Source organism: Telopea speciosissima, chromosome 2 (genome assembly GCF_018873765.1).
Source record: "Telopea speciosissima isolate NSW1024214 ecotype Mountain lineage chromosome 2, Tspe_v1, whole genome shotgun sequence".
In the NCBI taxonomy this organism is placed as follows: domain Eukaryota; kingdom Viridiplantae; phylum Streptophyta; class Magnoliopsida; order Proteales; family Proteaceae; genus Telopea; species Telopea speciosissima.
The window spans coordinates 3,175,724-3,192,783 of NC_057917.1; the positions used below are offsets into that span (position 1 = coordinate 3,175,724).

The 17,060-nt window shown below is 38.4% G+C and overlaps 1 protein-coding gene across 2 annotated transcripts; it reads left to right on the top strand.

Annotated features, from left to right (window-relative positions):
• The first annotated feature begins 9,555 nt into the window (after nucleotides 1–9,555).
• Nucleotides 9,556–16,190, top strand: LOC122649926 (probable inactive receptor kinase At5g58300). 2 transcript variants are annotated; one of them, XM_043843188.1, is made up of 5 exons: nucleotides 9,556–9,661; nucleotides 10,427–10,505; nucleotides 10,585–10,670; nucleotides 12,403–13,808; nucleotides 15,264–16,190. In XM_043843188.1, the coding sequence occupies exons 4-5, from the start codon at nucleotides 12,515–12,517 to the stop codon at nucleotides 15,890–15,892; spliced, it is 1,923 nt and encodes a 640-aa protein (XP_043699123.1). In that variant the 5' UTR covers nucleotides 9,556–9,661; nucleotides 10,427–10,505; nucleotides 10,585–10,670; nucleotides 12,403–12,514; the 3' UTR covers nucleotides 15,893–16,190. The 2 variants fall into 2 exon arrangements, with proteins under 2 accessions (XP_043699123.1, XP_043699124.1); XM_043843189.1 differs by lacking the exon at nucleotides 10,585–10,670.
• The last annotated feature ends 870 nt before the right edge of the window (nucleotides 16,191–17,060 follow it).

Genomic DNA, 17,060 nt, shown 5'->3' on the forward strand with positions numbered 1-17,060 from the left:
AATCATGTTTGTTAAGGTAGTTTTTTTGTAGGTTGGGAGAAGAATGTGTGGTTCTCCAAGCAATTTTGTTGTATCTTTGTTTCTAAAGCTTCTTGGGTTTAACTTTAGAGCTACTGTATCTTCTCAAAACCTTCAAAATTTACCTTTTCTTTGTGGAGAAATGTGTAAGTTTGTTCCTCTCTATAATTCAAAATGGAGTCTGGATTGTACAAATATAGGGAACTTGTTAGGTAATGCAGGGGTAGAGTGTTAGAAAATATATTTAGTTTTGTTCTAGGATTCTTCCTATTTTGGGTCTTTGGTGATCTGTGGGAAGGATCTATGAGAATGAATTGTTTGTGATAGGATCCATTTGAGGAAGTCAAGGGGAGAATGTTTGTGAAACAGAAATATTGAAGTTGTTGTCACTAACAGATTTCCAAGCCATGATGGCTTCTTTACACCTCACCCACAATAAAGATTGATGGTTTCATGTTTTTGTAAATTCCAACTTCTACTTGATGTGTCTTTAGCTCAAATTGGTAGAGCACTTGGAACATGAGCATGTTCTAAGGGTATGGTGGTTCGAATCCATCAAGGCCCAAACTCTTTTAGCTACAGAATATTGGGACAATTTCTTATATTATAGGAATTTTTTTAATTATATTTTATTCATCTAAAGGATGACTATGATAATTATTAGATATGAATTCTATTAACTGTCATTTTAATTCAAGCTTAAACTTTAGTTGCATTCAAATTTCTTCATAATTATTTCATATTCTAGCCATATAGTAGCCAATGTGTTGATAGAATCTATCTAAACCAAGCAGTTTTTTCATACAAATTCAAGTTGAAGCCAATTGACACACTCAAGGAAACCAAACAATTTTTCATATAAATTCAAGTTGAATCCAACTAATAGACTCAGGGTAACCAAACAATTTTTTAAGAAGATTCAACTAACAGACTCAGGGTAACCAAACAATTAATCTGTCAGGACCTCGGATCCACTGGTGCACCATCAATTGATTCCTCACCAATATTAATGCAACCAAACACGTTCTAAAGGAAGATTTCTTGATTTCAATTCGATTTGGTTTTGATTTATTTCAATTTCTTTTTATCGAGTTGTTATCAATTTGATATATTAGACTCAATCCATTTTTGTTTCGATTTATCATGTATATTAAAAAAGGAAAAGAGATCGTTGCCTAAACTAGAGTCTGCATGTGTGTGTTGATCAATGGGAGCGCATACGTAAGCATCGTAAGGTTTCCGCCTTTTCATCGTCTTACCCTCTATTTCTTATGACAACTCTCTCATATGCGAGGCAGATCGTCTAGCGGCCTGTGCGGTGTAGATCGGGCCATGCATACAATGACCGCCGTATCCCCACTCAGGCAAAATATTTAGGTAAGGGTAAAATGGTCTTTATACATATAACTCAATCTATACCTCTCAGACCGCTACAAGCAGCACACCGTAGAGGATCAGGATCGCTCTCATATGTCTTCAGTTTTATGCTACATATGGTTACATAAATAAATGTCTTTTTTAAGGATCAACAAAGACCAACAGCTGCAATAGTGTATTTTGTAAATACTTCTTCTTGTCTAATATCGGCTGGATTTGGAATCTTTTTCTCTTCGGGAATTGATATTTCCGCAACTGTCACAACTAGATTGAAATAATCCCTCTCTCGCTCTCTCTCAATTCTCAAATCTTATCAAACCATTTTCTTCCATCATATCCAATTGGCGGTTTCTATGGGTGGTCCTGCATTTGACATTCTATAATTCCCTCCGATCAATCAATTTAATTTCAATAATTGGCCCACAACACTTGAGTGGTGGACAGAGAGAGAGAGAGAGAGAACATTGAGAGGAAACGAGAAGCCGTACTTAAGTCAAAGTGGTCTGTGAAAACAGGAATGAAGAAGTATTTACTTATTCCAATGTGAAAACACGGATGTGATTCCAGTATCGCCTTACTCCTGCTCAGGCAAGGTGTTCGGGTATGGTATTCCACTTTACTTGTGTGTGGGATGCACATGACAATAGGGGTAGGCGAAAGTAAAGATTTGATTTTGATTTTGATTCGGGCTTGATTTCGATTCTGCATGTAATATTTGGTGTGATTGTCAATCAATCTAATGTGGTTCGATTTCAACCAGTTTTACAATAACCCAATCCAGATCCAATAAGCCTCAATTCAGTTTAGTTTGGATCGAGTTGGTCTAATTTCATATAGTTTGGTTCACATTTTTTAAATCCTTATCTGCATGGTTCAAGTAGGCAAAAAATAATAATGGAATTGGTTTCCATGGATTCGGGTTTTGATTTTGATTTTAATTTTGTTGGAATAAGCCAGAATCATTCTGAACTTAATGATATCTATTGGTTCGATTCTAATTTTTCGGCTTGGTTTCAATTCGATTTAGGATAATATAATCATATACCAAATCACATGGTTAATCTTTGATTTTATTGGTTAGGGTTTCCTTATGACCCTTAATGGGTTTGGAAATGCCATGTACCAAACCCCATATGCTGCTCTTCTAAAGCTCCAATTTGCTCCACTGGACGAGGAGACTGGAATTGATGATTTGTATTTGTATGCTTCACATACAGTTAGGTGATGATGCTCGTGCCTGGAGAGGTATTTATGAAAGCGAAAAGAGACCAACGTAATCACCGATCCATACATGAAGCATACACGTAAAGGTACATGATCTAGAGTCTAGACTGATGTGTCAATTGAACCACACTATTAGACCTGACCTAAACCAACCAGTTAAAGCCTGAGGTTGGTCCGATCGATTATTAAACGTGTTGAGCTCAAGCACTAGTCGATTAATAATCGGGTGTTCTAAGCGAAAGGTAGTTTGACCCGACGGTCGCCTGATCGGCCAGGACCAAACGGATACTGTGACTGACTAATAAGCGACCGTTTGAGGATAGTTGATAGCCCGATTAGGCAATTAGCCCATTTAAAGCCCAAATACTCTAATTATCTTGAGTCCAATTATGAACTAGTACCCCAGGGGGTCAGCTCAGTTGGCAAAAGACCAACTCCTCAAATAAGAGGTCATGAGTCCAAACCATCTTGGGGCCTATCCCCATCCCCTATCACACCCCACTCCCCCTACCCTATTAAAGCTCTCCTATTCCAACAAAAAAAAAATTATGAACTAGTAACTGACTCACTGAACAAATGGAAATGTGTTTATCCCTAACCTACGAGGCCCAATTACCTAAACCTTTAAAATGGTGCTCTTCTCTAGGGAGCCCAACGCCCAGAAAATGCCCAGGGGGCATCCAACGGCTGGGCTGTGTTGCACAAATCCTGATGTTGATGCCCCTCTAGGCACTCCCTTGGCCTTGGGGTCCCTAGAGAGGAGCTCAATCGATCAATTAGGCCAGACTGAAACTGACCGAGTCCGACCAATTGACACCCCTAATTTATCCACGATTTCAAAGCGAGGCAAGTTGCGATTGAACAAAATATTTAATAGGACAAGTTTGACAAAATAGACAGACACATGCATCTTGAATCATCTCTTGTCCCAACCTTCACCATGTACAATGGACTTTGTAAAACCATAGGTAACCTTCCCTACCTTACAATAATATGTTAAAGCAATTGTGCTTCTTATTGGTTAAACAATCTTATTTGCTCCAATCCCATATGATAACTTCAAGTTACCATTTTCTTTTAGCAAATAAATAAACTTTTTAATAGTTGTTACATGCAGCCATCAACGTACAACTTTTCCTAGCTTATTAAATATTTCTCTTGATGAAGACTTTCAAGGTTAAACATAATGTTTTCACCAAGAACCATTTGCTTAGTTAAAGACAAATTAGTGTTCACATCATACATTCGTTTACTTGTTGTTTTCTAATGACATTAAAATATTAAGGGAAAAAGAACTTTGTCCGCTACGCCAGCACTCCCATGAGTCTATCTCTCTCCTCCCCATATGAAAAGACATCTCTACCCCTTGTTTTGAAGAGAGAGAGAGACACACAGGAGTGTTGGCGTAAGCCATACTCCTGGACAAAAAACTGCTTCATAATATTTAACGGGGAAGAATTCTCTATGGGAGAGTGTGACGCGACCTACGTATTTCGTGGGGGCCAATGAAAACACACACGAAATCATCAATAGGGCGGGAATTTTCACCTTTCATGGAGGGCGAGGCGATCGTTTCGTCCCCTCTGTGTCTTGGTAGCTCCCCTAGAGAAACCATTTTGCAATATTTAACTTATAATACATTTGGATATGAACCAAAGGTATATTGAGATACATATGTTGAGATGTTGGGAGCTATAGTACGGCCCACATCGGTTTGTTTAGATCCTTGGCACCTTCATATATTTGAGGAGCTCTTTCCATTTAATGCCTTAAGGTTTTGGGTTGAACCCTCTAGTATAATATTAAAGTTCAAGTCTCTTTCTTTCTAGAACAATCAATGATTATTGGTGAATCCTATTTTACAGAAAGTTAATAAATTTAAAAATCCATTAGCTAACATGTAGAATCATATATGCCAAAGCTACACATGAGACAAAATTTTGAGAATTATAGAGTTATAATTTCATATCGATTAATTTGTTCAAGTCCTTGTTTCCTTTGTATAATTAAGGAACTCTCTTCATTTACTGTGTTAAGGTTTTCGATTGAACCTCCAATCATAATAACCGATGTGAAAATATACCACTATAATTTCCTACATATATATCAACATAATCTTCTTGGTTAGTTATGATTCAACCTCACTCGATCAGTCGATCATCATATCTATTCATTGAATATCATGTGGTAAAACGCCTTAGAAGCAAATGCTTCCTACCATCTATCCGATCACATTGATTGGTTGGCATAGGGATTCTATTTTTTGATAGCAACCAAAATGAAGAAAAGAGTAAAGCTAGCTAGAAAGAAGACACATTGTCCAAAATGCCAGATTTGGTCTTTAGTAGATCTAGTTTGTATAACTAACCTATGAGTTGGGTCGTTGTAAATTGTATAATTTTTAAGAATACGTGCATACATAAACGATTTAAAGAGTTAATGTCCAGCAAAATAGTGAATACTTCCTATGACCATTGATTAGGATTTTGAGTCACTTATGTCACCAACTTCTCACAATCAATCCAAATGTTTATACTGTTGATTTCTAATGACCTTGTTTTACGCAAAATAGTGAATACTTCCGATGAATCCTTTGACTCCTTATTTTTGCCACCTGTTAGATTAACAATATTGGCTGAGGAAGAGGGAAAAGTGATGGCAAATGTTGAAATATCAAGTACCACAAAAGGAACAAAAAAAAAAAGAAAAGTCAACAACCATCACGTGGAGGTATAATTAATAATATTGCATATCTACGAAGGGAAGCAACTGCCACCATTGCTGATGGATGCGGCATGTTAAAGGTGGCACACTCGCAAAGCCAAGTAGGTTTGATTGGCAAAACTAATCTTTTTTCATTTTACTGGTTACTAATCCATTTTATTTTCTAGAAATAGAAAGGAAGACTCCTATTTTTTTTACTTTGGCACAATCTAGAGGTATCTTTATACGGCTTAAAATATCTGCCCGTGACAAATTGAATATGATCGAGTTTTCCATCATCCATACTGAAGAGAAAATCTCTTCAGTCATGGGTTATAATGCTTCAATGGGAATCATGGAATAATACAATAGGTATTTCAAATCTTCGACAATAAGGGATGAATAATGATGAGAATGGTGGGTGAAAGAAACCTAGGATGAAAGTAAAACTATCTCCAATTGAATAAAGATAAAATTTTGTGGCAAAATAGATCCCAATTATCTACACTCACATTTCAAGTTTTAGCTAAAGCCAAGTTTACTAGTAGTAAAAAAATATATATATAATGAACAAAAAAAATCTAAAAATAAAAAGATTATTGAAAAATACAAGAGAATATGCAGATACATGGAAGAGAAATTGATTAAATCTTAATTTGAATTTAACATGCATCCAATATAGAAAATTTCTTAGACATTCAAATAGCCAAATTAATTGCCACATCACCCATCCCTTTGGCAAAACATGATGTCGGTAGAGATACCTCTAAACTTGTCAATCTATAAAAACTTTTTCCAAAGATATCTTGTTCTCGTTTTACTACAACATATATGAATAATGGTTTTACAGGGAGTTCGAAAGAGTTAGAATTGCGAAGAGTTTACCAAGGATTACAAGGAACAAAGATCAAGGGTGGGTGCATGACATAATTTTGATGGACTATCTAGAAATGGTAGAATGGCTTAATCAAGGGAATGTGAAAATGTGGTATTGGGAAATGTTTTATTTATTATATGATGTAGCCAAACTTTTGAAAAAGTTTGATTATATAGATTTTGTTTTTTGTTTTTTGGTGAAAATATGTAGATTTTGTTAAAAAAGACCAGGGGAGGTCAGTGAATCGACTCCTATCACATGTGTGAGTGTGTGTATATAATGTGTTCCCCCCCCCCCCCCCTCTTCCTATTATTCCCCCTTACCCCTCTAGTGTGCGTGCGTAGAGTCCCCCTGGGCAATCTCTTAGATAGATTAGTCAAAAAGAAAAAAAAGACTAGAGAGTATGTGACTATTGCTCATTGATGGGTAGTAACGACGAGGCTATAGCCTTGGTAACTAGGGATATTTATGATAAAAAAAAATTAGGGATATTGAAACTATGCTATTTTCTTAAAGGGAAAAAGAACGATGTCTAGTCGTGTAGCTCCTGCTTCCAGACTCAGGAATGCACGAAGTTGCCGTGCCACCCCCATGAAGATGAAGAAAACCCCATCCATGTTGCTACTTGTGCGTGTACTCTCATAGTCTCATTGCCCCTTTCGTTGGTGCAAGGGCTGCATGATAGGCAGCGATTTTTTGCCCTTTCTTAAACAATGTTTTCATTAAAAACAAAAAAATGATAAAGGCAAAAGTCATCTTACATGGTGTTTTATGAAAGAATCTCCTGAATTAGCACATGCAGCTTTTCAATGTTGAAGGTCAATGTGGCAAAATTGATTATTGGATTCGATGTCTAAGAGATGGCATTAGATTCTTTGCTTAATGTCCGCATAGGAAAATCAGGTCTATAAAATATGGGTGACTGTTCTCTGGTTGGGAGTGCAGGTTGCGTCCAAACACATGGGACGATCATTTAGACCAATAGGGGGGCGGGGCGATCATTTCGCCCACCCCCATGTGTCTGGGTGCATCCTATGCCTCCCCAAGCACAGAGAACATTTGTCCATAAAATATATAATAGAATTTGATTATATGCGTGTATATTGTGAAATATTTGCACATAATTCTAAGATAGAGCAGTATCAAACCACAAGTTAGTCTTGATTCTATTCCAAATTACTTACCCAATGTATATTTTTTTTTTTCAAATTTGATTCAGTTCTGATCGACCCAGTTCTTGCTTAGATCCCTCTAATCAACGCAATTTAGTTCAGATAACGCTGAAGGGTGAAATTGAGTTAAATTGATCCTTTAATCAACTTTCATAAAAAGATACAATGGTTCCATCTTCCAAAAGCACCCCCAAAAAAAAAACTTTAAAAAAAGAAGAGGAGAATTTATGATGCTTGGTTTTAGTTCAAGTCTGTTATGTTGATTTAACCCTTGATAAATTAATAAATATATGGGAAAGACAAAGTTGTCTTGTCAAGTGGCTCCTATTCCTATACATAGAAGCGTGCGAAACTATCGCCCTGCCCCTGTTAAATAAAAAATCACATCCATATTGATACCCCTATGAGCACTCATTAGCTCCCGTGCTAGTACAAAATCACATGATCAAGCATCAATCTTTTGGCCTTAATATATATGTGTGGGGTGAAAGTTTCCGTCCACCATTAGAGAAGGAAAACCTACATGATCTAACCGTCATTATTATTAATTTTTTTGGTAAAACCGTCTATCACTCCCCCTATTTATTTGAAGGTAATACTTCTCCCTCATTTATGACACTCATCATACCACTATTAATGCGTAAGGTAAATAAATACTTCCTTTGTTGCGATTGAAGAGAAAAACACCCCTAACGTAGAATTGTATAACACGTTTCAAAAAGACATGTCGTTTTTCTATGCTTGGAACGTTTTTTCTTCAACCGCAACAGTTTTAAGAATTGAAACTATTGATTAAACGGTTTGATTTTACTTTTGAGCAGTGAAACCATTTAAAATGACAATTTTGAACCGTTAAAACCGATATATTATTGAATCGATTAAAAAATGGTTAGTCTTAACATTCTATATATGCTCTCTAATGTTTTATGGTGGATTTAAACTAATGTAAACTCTTACCTAAACAAATAATAATAATAATGTAAATTATTTTAAATTATTTTTATTTCTTACGTTACAATTTGGCCTAAATGTTGTGATTCAAGCACAATAACATCAGAATTCTTTACCGACTTAAAAAAACAAAAAAATGGAAATCGTTTTTTGAGTGGGATGCAAAGGCCACACCGCACACACCAATCAATGAGAACACTCGTGGCAGCACAATGGGCGGTAGAATTTCTATCATACATGAGGGGCATGGCAGTCATTCTGTCACCCACTATGTGTCGCCCATACGTCCACGTAGGAAACTTTTTCCCTAAAAAAAAATAGATGTTTATTCCCAACTAGGCCAAAACTGTTAACACGAATCAACAACAAAATCGAAGCTGATATAAACCACTTAACCGGAATCGTTTATTAATTGGTTTGATTTGAGGTAATGGAACTATGGTTTTAGTGCACGGTATCGGAACGGGTATCGGCAACACACAAAACCGATATGATACCAATACAATATTGGCTTGGATCGATTGTATTGGACAAAAGTACCCCTAAAATTCCTTAAAAAATGAGTTTTCTAACCATTTTACCCTTTGTCCATATTGTGCTATCGATACAGTATCAACATGGTATCGATATTGATGACTAGCAAAACCAATATGTATCGCTCGATATGGGCGATACGATACCAATACTTAATAAATGGTTCGATTTGATTTATACCCACAAGCCACAAGAGACGAGAACCAGACGTCCCAACCAAGTCGCCAGGGATATTTTGTAATTATATGGAAAACAAGGGTCAATTGGCAAGACAAGGATCTTAGGGCGGAAACTGAGCGAACAGACAACAACAAATACGCAGCTACACAGGCCACAGCTTCTTCAGAAAGATAAAGTTCTCTCTTTCATTTTCATGATCACACCACAGTGGTGGTGGTGGGGTTTGGGAGTTTTCCTTTTACTTTCATCTTTTTTTTTTAAGCTTCAAAGAGAATTTATTCGAAAAACCAGCTTTTGAGCTCAGGAGGAACTGGAACTGCGTTTCTCGCTTTAATGGCGGAAGATTCTGAGCTACCGACATCACGAGAAATGCCTGCAGATTCAGATTCAAAGCGGAAATCTCGAGGTTTAAAAATGAAGCTTCTTCGGTTGTAGTCTTGTAGACTCCAAGGAGTGTATTTGTGAAGGAATGCCGTTGGATGTTCGACTGTTTTAGGGAATATCTCATCATTTCAGTCATTATCTCTGTTCGTCTGTGAAGGTGTTGGAGCTCTAAAGCCAAGTCCGAAGCTCCGGAGCAAAGTGTCATTAAGTGTAACAGTACTCTTCTGGGAGAATTTTCTAGGTCTGAGACTTTTTTTGAGTTTTGAGTGCTGGTTCTGATTTCTGTATCGCTTATGTTTTCAAGTTTGGTGTCTTCGTGTTCCTCGTGAAACTTCACGTAGTTTCAGGTTTCAGCTGTCCGGACTCCGGCGTACTAATAGCAGATCCGATGTCCACGGTGGATACTTTTTTCATTCTCCGAGGAAATTTCTGGATTCTGTTACATGCAGTTATTTTGAAGAGTAGCTTCTCGATTCCGAGTGCAATCGAGAGTGCAGTGTCTCTTTGCCCCCGTCGCTCGACTCTTTATCTGAAACCACACTTCTAAGTTTTCGAGTTTGTGTGTGTTTTTCTTCTTCCCTTTCTCCTTCTGAGTCGAGCCTGTGCAAATGTGATTGTCTCTGCTCTATAATCTGTATTACTTAACTCCGTTTCAAATTGTGTAACTGTTTCTATTTCTCCTTCTGGAATTTTTTTTTTCCTACTGTCATATTTTCTGACTCGTCTTCTCAGTTGCGCATCCATTTTGAGCTTGGAAGTTCATCAGATGCTACCAAATATTTGGCGGTTTTTTTTTTACTCTCACAATTTTCCAGATAGCATAGGATTTCAGATCAAGAGATAGAGTTCTGTTAAAATATTTCATCTGGAGGTTCTCTCCGCTCTTCAATGTTCGTATAATGCAGATTGCATCAGTTTCAGCTCTTAAAAGAAGCGGATTTCTAGATTTAATTTTTTTCAGTATAAATCTTTGGTTTGAGAATCTCAGGTTATTTGTTTCTTGCAGCGACTTCCAAAGTTCTAATGGCGGATCCGGAGCTTCTTGTTGCCCAGGAACAAATTGAGCAGCGTCTTCTCTCAATCTGGTAAGACTGGAGTTTTGGGTGTGAGGTCTGTGCTGAATTGTTGATTTGTATTACCTCTAAGTTTCTATTGCTTTTCCAGATTCGGAAAGGTTTCGAGATTTAACGGCCGAGCCTTCTTATTAGTGCCATGGATTCTAAGAGAAGAAGCCATTGAATTTCCTTTTGGTGAGTCTTCTACTGCATTCTCCAACCCTTAGCTAGATCTCAGGAAAGTAAAAACTCCCGTTTTCAGTGTGGGAGGATGCTAATGTGCGCATTGAGTGCTTTTAACAAACGAGGCAGGCATTGCATTTATATGTACCATGTTGGATGTGCAAATGACCTGTTGTGTATGTCCCGTCGAGTTCCCACCCAAGCAATAGACAGGTGAAGAATTAATATTCTTCTACCCCAAAAATAAAAAAAAATGAAAAAAGAGTTAATATTCATGTCCTCACACGACTCTTCTTGAATTCTCTATTATGGTAACCAATTCGCATAGATCAAAGAGATGACCTTAGTCCAAAGACGCGCTGACTGTGGGCTTAGGCCTAGGGCGTCAATAAGCAAAGCCTATAACTTGTTTAATTAATTAGTTACTCCAATTAGCTTATGAACAAAATTTGGTTTCTGGACACGCTGGGATAATGTCATTAATGTTATTAATAATATAATATATACAAGGAATTAGCCAACAGGGAAAAAAATGGAGAATCGGCTTTTTTACATTAATAGCCCTGAGATATTTCTCACTCCTTGTCCATACATCAACGATTATCCATAGAGGAGAGCATAGTAGAGGATTAGAATTGCTTTATAACATAGAATGCCTTCCCCGTTTGCCTTCTTTATATGAAAAGGATTGTGCTTTTGCTTTTGGATGACTTTGTTTTTTATTTGATTACTTTTTGTAAATCAGTGTTTTGAACTTTAGTGTTGCATAGCTTTTATCACACTACAAGAAAGTGGAATAAATGGAAATTGCTTTTGTTAGGGAAGTTAGAATGAATTAGCTTTTTAAGATTTGAGAAATTTAATCGACTCCATTTTTATTTTATTTTTTTCGTAATTGTCCAACCTTTCCTCTTTGAAATTGAAATGGCAGAGATGCCCCTCTATTGGGGGTTTCCCCTCTTCTCACCCTCCTTTAGGCATTTTTTTTTTTTTAAAATCTGGGTTTTCCCTAGCTCTAAGTAAGACTGAAGTTTATTATTGAAGTATTAATTCGATTTACAATTTGCATATCATTAGTATAATTGGTGTTATCATAAATGGAAGAAAGTACTTCCCATTTCTTCTACCTAAAGGGGGAGGGGGGAAGGATTGGTGTTTTTGTTAGAAAATATAAGGAATAAGAAAAGGGTTTCCTGGCTCTAGACATCATAATTTAATCCTGCAATTTTTTTTTTAGGGGGGGGGGGGGGGGAAGTGACACGGTCCAGACACCCTGTTGGTGTGCCCAGACGTTTCCCCTTTTTCCCTCCTTTTGAACTTTCCTTACTGCTTAAGAGGATATTGATTTCATATTTACAGAAATCCCCGTGGGGTGCATGTGCTTTCTTGGTTAAACATGGCATAATTATATGCATTTTTTTTGGCATGGGAATTTCTCTGTCAAAAGGGATAGCCTTTTTCTCTAGGTTATACAGACTCCTACTTTTGAAGAGAGTTGAGAAAAACACTAATAACAGTATGATGTTGCTTTTTCTTAATTGTTTTCTGTTCAAGTTCTTTTGGTGGCAAGTATTCCTATTCTTCTTCTGCACTGTTTCATGTAAATTATTCTATAGTCTTTATTTAATGTCAAGTGGTTATAGCTACCCTTTAGTGCATCATGCATGGTGTAGAACAGATAATATTTTGTTTTCCATTTTATTGTAGTCAGTGTTAACTGTGTCTTGTGACTTTTTTTGGTCAGTCTATATCCTCAGATGGTTTTTGTTGCTGATCAGGCTGAAATCAAGATCTGCTAAGATCCTTCTTTCTCAGACAAAGTCACTTCAACTCATCCCATCCTACACAACCTCCATATGAAATACCCAATGCTCCTATTTTCGTTTGCACCAAATCCTTTCCTTTTCTTCGTATTGTTTCTCTTTCCTCTGGTCATTGCTGACCTGAACTCAGACAAACAAGCTCTCCTCGACTTTGCTGCCACTGTCCCCCATGGTAGGAAACTTAATTGGGATCCCACTTCCCCAGTTTGTTCATCATGGGTTGGCATTACTTGCTCTCCAGATGGCACTCGAGTGGTTGCCCTGCGACTTCCTGGTGTAGGACTCACTGGCCCAATCCCAGCTAACACTCTGGGAAAGCTAGGTGCCCTCAGAACCCTGAGCCTTCGATCCAACCTCCTCAATGGAAATCTTCCTTCTGATGTCTCATCCCTTCCTTCCCTTCACTACCTCTACCTGCAACATAACAACTTCTCTGGTAATATCCCTGCTTCTCTCTCCCCAGAACTCAACTTACTTGAGCTATCCTTCAACTCCTTCAGTGGCAGGATTCCACCCACAGTACAGAATTTGACACAACTTACTGGATTGAACCTCCAGAACAACTCCCTCTCTGGACCCATCCCCAATCTCAACCTCCCAAGGCTCAAGCATTTGAATTTGAGCTACAACTACTTGAATGGCTCCATTCCAGCTTACCTCCAAAAGTTCCCTAATTCTTCTTTCATAGGAAATTCTCTCTTATGTGGACTACCTCTGAAATATTGCTCTCCAGTCTCCCCCTCACCCTCACCTGCTACTTGGCCATTCTCACCAGCAGCTCCTCAACTGGGCAAGAGATCGAAAAAGAAACTGAGCACAAGGGCTATCATTGCTATTGCGGTTGGAGGTTCTGCAGTTTTAGTTCTTCTAGCTCTAACAATTTTGTTATGCTGTCTGAAGAAAAAAGATAGTGAAGGTAGCAGCGTCTTGAAGGGGAAGGCCACTGGTGGAGGGAGAGCTGAGAAGCCTAAGGAGGAATTTGGTAGTGGGGTGCAAGAGGCAGAGAAGAATAAGTTAGTCTTCTTTGAAGGCTGTTCTTATAACTTTGACCTTGAGGATCTTTTGAGGGCGTCTGCTGAAGTGCTGGGGAAGGGGAGCTATGGGACAGCCTATAAAGCTATCCTAGAGGAGGGGACAACTGTGGTAGTGAAGAGGTTGAAGGAAGTGGTGGTGGGGAAGAGGGACTTTGAGCAGCAGATGGAGATTGTAGGACGGGTTGGGCAGCACCCAAATGTTGTGCCACTCCGTGCTTATTACTACTCGAAGGATGAGAAACTACTGGTTTATGACTACATCCCTGCGGGGAACTTGTCCACATTATTGCATGGTATGCCCTATTTGATCTTTTCTAGCCTTTTCAAGATTTTACATACCCTTACCTAGAATGCCATGTCACCATTTAACCATGCTTAAAGTTTCATACCAATCTGGCATCTTTGTGTGTCATTGTAGAGATTTGAAAAAGCGTTAATAAGCCTAGTTGGAAAGCTCCACTCAAGGTGGACCATAAGGTTGAGATATAAAGGGCGTACGCAGTGCACGAGGCTCCTGCCACTGCTGGGTCTGGGGAGGGTCATAATGTACGCAGCCTTACCCTTGCTTTCGCAAAGAGGCTGTTTCCAGACTCAAATCCACGACCACTTAGTTATATGCCACCAAATTTAAAAGGTGGAATATCGCATCTATCCAGTGATAGAAAGTACAGGGCATGGTGGAACCCTTTTGCCTTAAATTGCCTACCCGTCCATCTTTAAGAAGATTTGTGAACCTATAATGCTACCATGTTGATTGCAGCTTATCCCAAGATGCAATGTTTCTAGCCTACTTTCTTTTAGCATGAAAAGATGGTTTCTGCATTTTAGTTGGCACCAAACATAAGTAAGGTGAACTTGACTGCAATTTTGCATCATGGAAACACTTAAAAAATTGATTCTTCTGAAAATGATCTGTAAAGCATGGTACATATTGTGTGAAATGATTAATAGAAGCATGTTTCGTCTATAAATTTCAGTGTTCGGGTGACGGTATATGTTTTACTTGTAACAATAAATAAATGAAGAAGAGTCTAACTGCTGCCGGTCAAGTGTCCTATTGAACAGTGGGACTACTACCTGAGATTAACGTATATAAAATTAGTGTAGAAATTTATGCACTTTGGTGTTGGTTGGTTGACCGAGCTTATTTGCCTCTGTACCATGTAGGATTTTCAAGTCCGGCTGTCTAAACACAAGTTATGTCACTGAAATGGAAGTTAATGATCAAATCTCTCTGATAACTAGAGTTCTTTGCTTAAATATCATTAGCATTTCCAAACTAATATTTCAACATTTCCATGAAATGAAATATAGATTAAGTTTGCATGGTTATGTAGCTTTAGGAAGTTAAGGTTCCTGGTCTTTCCCCATCCCCTCTTCTAAAAGCAACTGAAATAGTAATTAATGAAAGTAACTGAACTGTCAGTCCTGGTGAGAACTGATGAATGATTGTGTTCCAACTCCCTTGCATAATCAATGGTTAAAATGAGTAGGGAAGATCAGAATTCTCATCTTCCTAGGGCAAAAATTTGTTGCAGGCTTCTTATGTTAGAAGTTTAGAATACAAGAAGACTCAAATCACTGTATACTGTTAGGTTGACTGTATACTAGGATTGACATCATGATTTTTTTTATTTTTTTTTCATTTAGACTGAAAGATCACTTATGCTACTGAGTGGAGTGCAGTTCTATTTCAAATATATTAATGTACTCTGCATCCTTGTCCCCCATTTTCAATGCTGTGACAGGAAACAGGGACACCGGAAGAACTCCACTTGACTGGGATTCAAGGATCAAAATAGCCCTTGGAGCTGCAAGGGGCATTGCACACATCCATGCTGAAGGAGGGGGAAAGTTCACCCATGGCAACATAAAGTCCTCCAATGTCCTCCTCAGCCAAGACCAAGATGGCTGCATCTCAGATTTTGGGTTGACCCCTCTTATGAACATCCCTGCCACTCCATCACGAACCATAGGCTACAGAGCTCCTGAGGTGATTGAAACCCGAAAACCTACTCAGAAATCAGATGTGTACAGCTTTGGCGTGCTGCTCCTTGAGATGTTGACAGGGAAAGCCCCTCTGCAATCACCTGGGCGTGACGACGTGGCTGATCTACCAAGGTGGGTCCAGTCAGTTGTGAGAGAGGAATGGACAGCTGAGGTGTTCGATGTTGAGCTGATGAGATATCAAAACATTGAAGAAGAGATGGTGCAAATGCTGCAGATAGCCATGGCTTGTGTGGTGAAGGTGCCAGACATGCGACCTAAGATAGAAGAAGTTGTCAGAATGATAGAGGAAATCCGGCAATCCGACTCAGAGAACCGGCCATCCTCAGAGGAGAATAAGTCAAAGGATTCTACTGTGCAAACTCCATGATTGCTTTCAAGTTGTGGACTAAGGTACCATATTTAATTATTCATCAGCTCCAGAAATTTGATCAGGTTTCAGGAGCGACGTTTGAAGTTATCACCACAATTGCTTAAAGGTTGGCTTGTCTGCATTGTTGAACCGTGAAACGAGTCGATTGCATGCTTTTCTTAGATGTTTTAGTGTTATACATTATTTTTCTCAGTAGGATAGGGTTTTATGCCCATTATTGGTTCCACAATTGTAACTTGTAACGTGTTGTTTCTATTGTTGTGAATTTGATTGATTTGATCCACGATGAATTTCATGTTGGTCTGTTAGTCTCAGAGTCGTGAGGAGACGCTGACCTCCTAGGCCCAACAATCTCCCTCAGTTTTTGCCGAGTGACGCAAATTTGCAACATTGGTTCTGATACCAATTATTGATCTTTTTGGATCAAGTGTTTATCGTTATTCTAAAACCAATTGGTGGTAGAGAGGGTTTGATTTTATTTCCTGATGTAGGGCGAGTGGTTAGTTGCAAAGGTCTCGAGGAGATGTTGACCTTCTAGGCTTAACATTTCGACCGCCATTCGTTTTTTGACTACTTGCACTATAAAGGCTGTGTTTGGTATGTTTATCAGAATAGATTTTGGGTCAGGTTTCAGAATGCGTTCTAGACTAGGAATCTATTCTGAGAACGCATACCAAACACAGCCTACAGCCTATGTTAGGGTTTGAAACATGGTTTTAGACTTTTAGTGCGGGGTATCGGATTGGGTATTAGTCCGTTCCAAAATCAATACCAATACCGATATGTATCTGTTGTATTGGGCTGGATTAGACTGTTTTACCTCTTACCTAAGTTATTTTTTACCGTTTTACCATCTCTTGTTCTGTGACCACTGATACAGTGTCGTTCAAGTATTGGTCATGGCCGTGGCCGAAACTGATATTGCCGATCTGATATCGGTACCTAAACCACGGTTAGAAGAATCAAATCGGATAGGCCAAGGCCAATCCCAATTTTAGATCAGACCAATCCTATACAGAAACTAGGGTTCAAGGACTTTATGCTGATTCTGGGTGATTCCAATTCTGATCGGTAGATCCGCCAGGACTGATCTGGAACCCGATTGCTGTTTATTTCCTATGACAAACCAACCTGAATTGCTCATCAATGGCTGTCTTGGATTAAT

What these genes read in the sequence shown, in the direction of transcription:
- LOC122649926 (XM_043843188.1), top strand. Translation starts at nt 12,515, where the DNA reads ATGAAATACCCAATGCTCCTATTTTCGTTTGCACCAAATCCTTTCCTT. An exon ending in CTTGTCCACATTATTGCATG is followed by an intron (nt 13,809 to 15,263) that starts GTATGCCCTATT and finishes ATGCTGTGACAG; the next exon opens with GAAACAGGGACACCGGAAGA.